The sequence below is a fragment of the Cryptomeria japonica genome, chromosome 8, assembly GCF_030272615.1.
Source record: "Cryptomeria japonica chromosome 8, Sugi_1.0, whole genome shotgun sequence".
NCBI lineage: Eukaryota > Viridiplantae > Streptophyta > Pinopsida > Cupressales > Cupressaceae > Cryptomeria > Cryptomeria japonica.
Genome location: NC_081412.1, coordinates 307,786,802 through 307,795,697, shown reverse-complemented (window position 1 = coordinate 307,795,697; position 8,896 = coordinate 307,786,802). Strand labels below are relative to the sequence as shown.

General features: G+C 40.4%; 1 protein-coding gene across 1 annotated transcript; it reads right to left on the bottom strand.

Annotated features, from left to right (window-relative positions):
- Window positions 1-1,634: 1,634 nt before the first annotated feature.
- On the bottom strand, window positions 1,635-4,488 carry LOC131857643 (uncharacterized). Its single transcript, XM_059210339.1, has 4 exons — window positions 4,382-4,488; window positions 3,953-4,193; window positions 2,405-3,328; window positions 1,635-2,204 (listed from the first exon to the last, which is right to left on the bottom strand). The coding sequence occupies exons 1-4, from the start codon at window positions 4,486-4,488 to the stop codon at window positions 1,635-1,637; spliced, it is 1,842 nt and encodes a 613-aa protein (XP_059066322.1).
- Window positions 4,489-8,896: the final 4,408 nt, after the last annotated feature.

Genomic DNA, 8,896 nt, shown 5'->3' with positions numbered 1-8,896 from the left:
CTACCATTACCCTTCCACCACTTGGCCACTTGGCATGTCATATCACATCCAGCATTTGAGAGAAGTTTCGCCACTGCGTTAGCGCTTCTCCTAACATGGGAAACCCGAAAGGCTTCAAAAGAGGTGAGTTTTTCGCATATTATCTCCACCCAATGAGATAGTTTCCATGAGGGGGTGTTACCTTTTGCTATTGCATTGATAACCACTTGGGCATCCCCTTCCAAATGTAGTTTTGACACTTTCATGTTTATGGCCAATTCCATAGCCATTAGTGCAGCCTGTGCTTCCGCTTTGTTATTTGTCCCATTTTGTAGTCATCAAGCCCCCTTGAATAGGATAACCCCTTTATCATCTCATGCAACTACTCCCACTCCTAAGATACCCGGATTCCCCCTAGAGGCCCCATCAAAATTAATTTTAATCCACTCCTTTGTTGGCGGTTCCCTTTTAGCCTCATCTTTTGTTGGTTCCGAAAGGGGACTAACACTCCAGGACCCATTAACGGGTTGGCAGTTCACAAGTGGCCAGTTTGCTTGGATAAATTTGTCTTCACTGGAATAAGGATATTTTGTTAAGTTATGATTTCTAGCTGCTGCTAACACTGATTCTAATATTGCTCTTTCAACCATTGATAACAAGCTCACCAACGATTCCTCTTTCTCTTGGAATATCCTTCTGTTCCTTTCCTTCCAAATTTCCCATACTACAAGGGATGACGCCACTAACCAGACACTGGAGAAGACTGATCTGTGACTCAGTATATTCCAGCTAGAGAGAAGTTCAAAGACTGAATTAGGAAGTGGAGTTTGCCAGCCTAACTTCCCTAACAGGAAATTCCATACCATTTGTGCTTCCTCACATTGTAAGAGCAAGTGGTCCAGGGATTCCTCTGCCTTCTTACACATTACACATCTGAAAGGGCCCAAGAACCCTAATCTGCTCAATCTTTCACCTGTTAGGATGCGCTTCTTCAGAGCAAGCTAGGTAAAGACTCCTGCTTTTGGAAGAACTGAGGAGCTCCACATCAGCTTTAAAGGTCACTCCTTTTTTTCTTCCATTTTGACGAGGATATTGTATCCAATCTTTACCGGATACTGTCCCGATTTTGAGCCACACCATCTCATAGTGTCCTCCTTTGCGGTTAGCATGGGGGTGTACTCCTGCAAGATTCTCTTCAGAATCTCCTTCTGATTTGCTGGTAAAGGGAGGTTTTCTACCTCTTTCCATTCACATACATCCACCCCTTGCACTCTCTTCTTCAAGAGAAAATCTTCTACCTTCTCTCCCCATTGATAGTTGGTCACCTGTCTAATGTTCTCAATCTCTTGCCTATCTGAAAGAGCTGGTCTCCCTTCCCATGAATTTGTCCAAAAATTGGCCTTTAACCCATTACCTATTTCCCATGTGAGATGTTCAGTGATAACATGTCTCCATGAGGAAATAAAATTCCATATGGCTGATCCTTTTGGTAAAACTGTACTTGTGAAAATTCATTCCCTGCTCAACTGGTCTAGATATTTATGCTTTAGGATTTGAACCCATTTTCGGTTTGGCTTAGCATAGATTTGCCAAAGCACTTTTGCCCCCAAAGCTTAATTTAACAGTTTCCAGTTTCTCAGTCCTACTCCCCCTGCCTATTTGTCTTGACAGACTTTGTCCCAAGCTACCAAAGGAATTTTGTCATTTGCCTCTTTGCCATTCCACAAAAATTTTCTCATTCCCCTGTTAATAAAATTGATCACTTTCTCCGGAATCCTAAGGGCTATCATGGAGAAAATGGGAAGAGCCGAAAGAACCGCTTTCAGCAGCAAGATCCGCCCAGATAGCGAAATCCATTTGCTCTTCCAACCTTCTAATCGGTTTGCACAAGCTTCAATGAGGTTTTTCCATAGGCTCAAATTGTTCCTACCACCAAACAAGGGGGTACCCAAAAATTTGCCCCGAAGGGTCCCCATTCTAACCCCTAAGATGTTTGAGATTGCTTGTTGTCTGCCTATTTCTGTATTAAAGAATATAGCTTCTGATTTGGACCAATTAACTTGCTGTCCACTTGCTTTACAAAAAATATCTAGTGTCTTTCTCATGACTCGGGCCTCTTGCAGTGAGGACTGTCCACAGAGTAGAGTATCATCCGCAAATTGCTGATGAGTCACTGGGTCCATCCCTTCCGCAATTTTGATGCCTTTCCATCTCCCTCGCCGTTGCTGTGATCGAATTAATCTTCCCAGTACTTCTGCTAGAATAATGAATAGGAAGGGTGATAATGGATCCCCTTGCCTAAGTCCTCGTGAGGTTTGAAAGAAGCCTTGGGGGCTACCATTAACCAAAATAGAAGTCCACACCCCCCTATGCAAGCTCTTATCCAGCTAGTCCATTCTTTAGAGAAGTCGAACCTCTGCAATACCTGGATAAGAAATTCCCTATCCACCATGTCATAAGCTTTTCTAATATCTAATTTAATCATCATTCCATTCACCTTCACTTGACGGACTGTGTGAATTGCCTCATGCGCGATGATTATCCCTTCCATAATCGATCTGCCCGGAACAAAGCCACTTTGTTCTTCTAATATAATTAGGCTTAATAAAGGTTTCAATCTATTTGCCATCACTTTAGAAATGATTTTGTAGATGGTGTTGCATAAAGAAATTGGTCGAAATTCACTGAAACTGACAGGGTGCTCCACCTTAGGAATAAGGGCAATGAGTGTGCAGTTAAACTCCTTTGCCACACTCACTCTATTCTGAGATTCCTCCACAACTTCCCAAACCTCAAAACCCACAACCTCCCAGAAAGTTTGAAAGAAAAAGGTCGAGAAACCGTCTGGCCCTGGCGCTTTATCGCCTTCCATACTAAAAACCGCCTTTCTCACCTCCTCAAATTGAATTGGTTTCATCAGTGACTGATTTTGTGCATCTGTTATCAACTCCGGGATAACATTCAACCCTTCTTGTTGCTTCTCCAGTTTTGGATCATTATCCTTAGATAATAAAGTTAGAAAGAACTCCACCGCCTCTTTATTGATATCATCCACTTTGTCTAATACTACATTCTCTCTATTGAGGATGGTCGTGATTTTGTTCCTAGATCTTTTCGCCTTGACCGAATTATGAAAGAATTTTGTATTTCTATCCCCTTCCTTAAGCCAACACTCTCTCAATTTTTGCCTCCAAAAAACCTCCTCTCGGGCTAGCACCTCACTATATTGTCCTTTGAGTTCTCGTTCTTGCAAAAATTTCTTTGATGTCATCCCCATTTGAATGATGTCTTCTTGTAAACTTGCTAATCTGTTCTCTAGATCCCTTTTGATAGCAAAAATATTGCCAAACTTCACTCGGTTTCACTCTTTAATTTTAGACTTGATGAACTGCAACTTCTTAACAAAAACAAAAGCCTTAGTTCCACTCACCTCCGGAGCCCCTGACCACCAATCCTTGATTAAATCCCTCAAACTTTGATCCCTCAACCACATTTTTTCAAATTTAAAGGGGCATTTGATGGGGGGACCATCGAAAGTTATAGATAGCTCCACGGGTAAGTGGTCAGAAGCAGCCACTGGATGGATATTTGAGGAGAATAAAAGATTAGTTTCCGCCCAGGGCCCACCTAAGAAGAACCTGTCTAGCTTCTTCGCAACATGTTGTCTAGAGATCCTTCGATTTGACCATGTAAACTGGCCTTCCTTGGACTTGATTTCCCTGAGGCCATTTTCTCTCACAAAATTTTGAAAGTGTGCAAGGTTCGCAGGAATTTCACCCTTGCCCCCCAATTTCTCACTTAGTTCTAGAATAGCATTGAAGTCCCCCCCAATGATCAAGAGACCCCCCTCCAGCTCCCGAATGAGGGAGGACAAGGATCTCCAAAAACCTTTTTGCAACCCGGATTTACACGGTCCATAGACATTGATTATTGTGAAGTCAACATTTAGAGGCTAAGAGTGTAACTTACATACCTGCCACATATTAGAGGCCAAACCTTCCTCCACCTTATGAATATTTGCATTCCAGAGGATGCCCAATCCTCCCGAGGCTCCTTCCGAATCCACAAAAACCCCCGACCACTGCTTCCAAGACCCCAGAAGAGACTTCTCTTCCCCATTGTCCATCTTTGTTTCTTGAAGAAAAACAACATCTGGCCTTAATTGATCCAACCCTTGCTTGATCAACCGACGTTTATCAAGGGCATTATAGCCTCTGACATTCCAAGATATGATTTTCATTGTCCTTCAGGAAGGGTGACTCCCTTCCCTACTGTCAATTTACTTTGGCCTTTCGCACTACCAGCCATCGCAATTTTGAATTGGTTTGACTTTTTGCCCCTCAATCTCTTTTCTCCTATTCATATCTTAGTATAAGTTGGTTTCGATTGCTCTATGGTTCGCCTTTCCACAATGTCCTCCTTGTCCATCCAGCCCCAATCGTCATCCTCCTCGGCTCCCTCCAGCTCTCTGTTATCTTTGACTTCCTCACAATCCAACCTCAAGCCCATTTCCTTCTTTGAAGGCTAATTCAGCTCCACATTGGTACCTACTTCTGCAGGAGAGGCGATCCTGGCATTAACCTCATCCAGAATATCCACTGCTTTCTCAACTCTTGTAATGGCCTCTTCCACCCATCCTGTCGCCTCCCTATGCTTATTGAGTATATCATCTTTGGTAACATTCTCTTCCGCTTCTAGGGCGGTGATGATGGGAACCTTCGAAATCTCCCCCTGTAATACAGGGTTCTGATTGGCTTGGATCTCATCCTCCAAGGGTCTCATTTCCTTGCTTGTGTTGACCTTACTTGCAAAAAAAGTTCACCTCATCTTCTAATGTTGTCTCCACCGCTTTCCCTTTTGGGCCTATAAGGCAAGTCTCCTCCGAATGTCCTTTTTTACAAATCTGACAGGTTTCGCTAGACTCCTCCATCTCTATTTTTTGAAGCCACCGTCCTACGTTTGTAATGATCTCCACTTGTTCAGGAAGTGGGTAGTGGGGTTTCCATCCAATACATATTCGTGCGTACATGCTAAAGCCTTTGGTCTCAATGGCCTCATCCGCTCGAATGAAGAACCCCAGTTTATTACCCAATGCTTGAAAAAACTCCTCATTCCAGTATTCTCTAGGTAGATTATATAATCTGAGCTAGACAGGTACCATTTCTACCGGGGCCAGCACTGGGTTGAAATTTGGTTCCCAATCCCTAATGTACAAACCCCTTCCACCCATGAAAAAAGGTCCATTATTCAATATTTCATGCTTATCCTTATTATCCTCTGTTATTACCAAGAAAAAACCATTTGGAAGGGTTTTAAGCTTGATATTGCATTTCCAGGTTTTAGTGCACCAACTCTTCATCTTTCCCACTGCCAGCCAATCCCCAAAGCATTTGACAAAAAAACCCCTCTCCCGGAAAAAGGAAACTGAATCGTTCCAACTTTTGTTATCTATCATCAAATATATTTTCTCTGTTTTCCTGCGTTCATTTCTATCTGGAGACTTTCTTTGCTTCTGATCATTCCTTTTCGGATGCCATTCTTTCTCTTGACAGTGCTGCCACATTGTTTTCGGTCCATACTCTGTTCTGTAGTGTTCTTGGTTTCTAAGTCCCCCATTTCTCAAATATTTAGGACTTATGTCTGCAACTGCATCCCCCCATTTCGCGTGAGAGTGAAAAAACCTATCCTGATCCTCCCAAACCTTTTTCGGGTTTTGTCAAGGTCGCTTTCCAGACTGTGACTGTGTGGAATTCTGTGGTGATCCCCAGTCTGCAAATCTTCGCTTTTGAAAGCCATCTTCTTGAGATCGAAACCCCTGGAAACCCTGGAAATTTTGAAATTCCCTCGGGCGAAGCCCTAGTCTCCTCTTCCTCCGCTCCATCCTAATTAATTGTAGTATTTCGTAGGATTTCTTTGTATTTTTAAAAAAAAAGAAATGTCTATTTTAAATAGTTTTTTTCACTCTTTACTATTTATAATATTGTAAATAAAATATTTTTTCTAAATAATTGATCAAAAAATAAATTCTAAATAGATATATAAATTTTAATAACTCCTTTTTTATCTCAAAATATAGATAATAAAATCAATTATAAGGATTTGATTCAGTTTAAATAAAATTAAATACAAGTATTTCTATTTAAAAAATAAACCTAATTATTACATGTGTTCTTTATAATTGTATTTTATACATCTTTTTGAAATCATTCTATTTTTTAATACTTTTTTAAAATCATAAATTTTTAAATCATTTTAATATACACAAAATAATTTAATAACTTTTAATCATAAATTTAAATATTTTTCATTAAATTCTCCAAAAAATGTTGATTTTCACTTTTATAATTATTAATAGTTATTTAATTAAGACCAATTATAATTAATATTATAAAAATATAAAAAATAATATAAAATTACACTACAAATTAAAGAAAATGAAGAATAGGTGGGACACTCGAGACAAACAACTTGCTAGCATCAACAAGTTCTGCATCAAAGTGATACACAACTCGGCTACGACTCTTTGTTTGCTACAAGAGAAGACCCTTGTGGAGGAGGACACTGATAAACAAGCTCACAAGGAACAGGACGTTGATAAACAAGCTCGCAAGGAACTTTTCAAGTTCCTTGCTGAAGACTAGGATGATATCCTTGGACAATTTGGGCTTCTTAAGCCAAGTCCCTAGGTTTAGGCTCAATATAGTTTTTTAATGTTTTAATAGTTTTATGGCTCTCTGGACTTACAAGGTGTACCCCTTATTGTTCTTTATTTACTAGTTTAATGTTAGACTATTTATCTTAGTTTTGATCTTTTTTCTATTAATGTGCTATTGATAGCCCTGGGCTATGTTAAGGGTCAGCGCCCTAGTTAACGCTGCTTTAATAATAAAAAAGACTAGAAATTAATAATTAAATTTGAGATTTTTTTATTTTTTTTTAAAGAGGGTAAAAATTTATTCATGAAAACAACAAGAATACAAAGCAAAGGGCCAAAAGCCCATAGAAAGAGACAACCGGCCATAAGGAAGAAGGTCCCAACTTCCTTCCCATAGACAACTATCCCTACTGATCCTCCCCAATTAATCTATCCAAAGTACCAGAATACACAAGGGGTAGGCACCTTCAATCCTCCACATCCCACCTTCCCTCTACCCCCCAAGTTCTCCGTAACCCATTTGGCCAAGCAATCTGCAACTTTATTCCATTCCCAAGGGATATGATTAAAAGTAATATACTCCAAGGAAGAGCATAAATTCAAAATCTGCCTAACCACCATCGCTAACTACCAGTTAACATCCTCTAAACGTTGAGTATTCAATATATCAATCACTATCTACGAGTCAGACTCATAGACAATCCTTCTCCAGCCAAGGGCATATCCTTTTTCAATTGCATGGAGTATAGAAAGGGCCTCTAAGAGGTTATTAGAATGAAGCCCCAAAAAAGTGGAGAAAAAGAACACAACCTTACTATCACTGCTTCTACCAATACCACCAATTCCTGCGGGACTTGGATTCCCCCTAGAGGATCCATCAATATTTACCTTCAAAACACCCTTTGAAGGAGGGAACCATCTTCCCCCTCTTTGAACTTTCTACTTGACCTTCCTCGATCTCTTGCTAAAACAAGAATTCCATCCATTGTCACCCAAATCTAGATTTTCACAAAAATTGTATTAGTTGCATCCACTGTAACCAAGAGATCACATTTAGTTGCAATAGTTTCCTTAAGTCTACCAACAATCTTACTCCATAATAAGGAACTCACCAGAGCCTTCTCCTAAAAAATTCTTCGATTCCTTTCTAACTAAAGATTCTAAATGATAAAAGAGGGGCCAACAACCCAAGCAACTTGGAGAAAGGGTGTCTAAGTTAGAGGCCTACCCAAACTCTCCCAAAACTCCACCAAAGAGGTGGTATGAACACAAGGATGATTCCATAATTCCCACCAAAAATGCTAGATCTCCCTCAAGTAAGGGCATTAGAAGAACATATGGGAAACACTCACCATTGTTCCTACACAAGACACAAATCGAAGATCCCTGAAATCCCCATTTACTCAGGTTATCCCAAGTTAAGCATTTATTTTGAGCCACCAACCATATAAAGAACTTGCACTTAGGCCATGAAAACTTATTCCACACATGTTTCCACCAAGCTACACCAACATTACCATACCATTCTCTATCTAACTCCAGGTACCCCGACGCAACCGAAAACTTGCCCTTTGGATTAGGCCCCCAAGACAAAATATCACTCTCCATAAGAGAGCTACAAAGTCTCATTGCCAAAATCCTAGCAAGCACCTGTCAATCCTCCAAGCCACCCAGAAGCCAATCTTGAGGGTCTTTCTAGCAACAGATCTCCATTTGACCTTGGATTTTAACTTTCTTGAAATCTTGCACCTTACACCAATCCACCACAACAAATATATCACAAAGAGGTTGTAGATGCAAAAACTAAGCTATATTGGGGGGATGCTCGTCCTAAGAGTCATACCAGTATAAGGCGTCATCACCCTTATTATAAATCCAAAAAAACCCTTCCTTAATTAGTTTTGCCCCTCTCTTTAGAGCATCCCAAATCATGGACCCCTTCCCCTCAAGATGATATCTAAACACTTCTCTGCCACTAACTCCTTGCAAGTACTTGTGGGATAAGATTTTTGCCCATCCCTTGTTCTGACAAGTGCACCACCTCCAACAAAGTTTAGCATCTAAGACTTGATTATTCAACTCAACAAGACAGAGCCCAAGACCTCCTTCTCGCTTTGGTCTACACACTGAGTCCCACCTAACCAAGCTCCACTTGGCCAATAGAAGATTACTAGACCAAATAAATTGTTGTGACAAAGCATTGAATTCCTTAACCACACCAAAAGGGGCCACTTGCACAAAAATTCTATAAAGAGGAAGGGG

Excerpts from the sequence above, each read along its gene's own strand:
- LOC131857643 (XM_059210339.1), bottom strand. The coding sequence starts at position 4,488 with ATGGGCTTGAGGTTGGATTGTGAGGAAGTCAAAGATAACAGAGAGCTG. Across the intron at positions 4,194-4,381 it reads AAGGAGGACATTGTGGAAAG|AGGCTATAATGCCCTTGATA; the intron begins GCGAACCATAGA and ends TTGGAATGTCAG. Across the intron at positions 2,205-2,404 it reads ATAGGGAATTTCTTATCCAG|CAACGGCGAGGGAGATGGAA; the intron begins GTATTGCAGAGG and ends ATTCGATCACAG.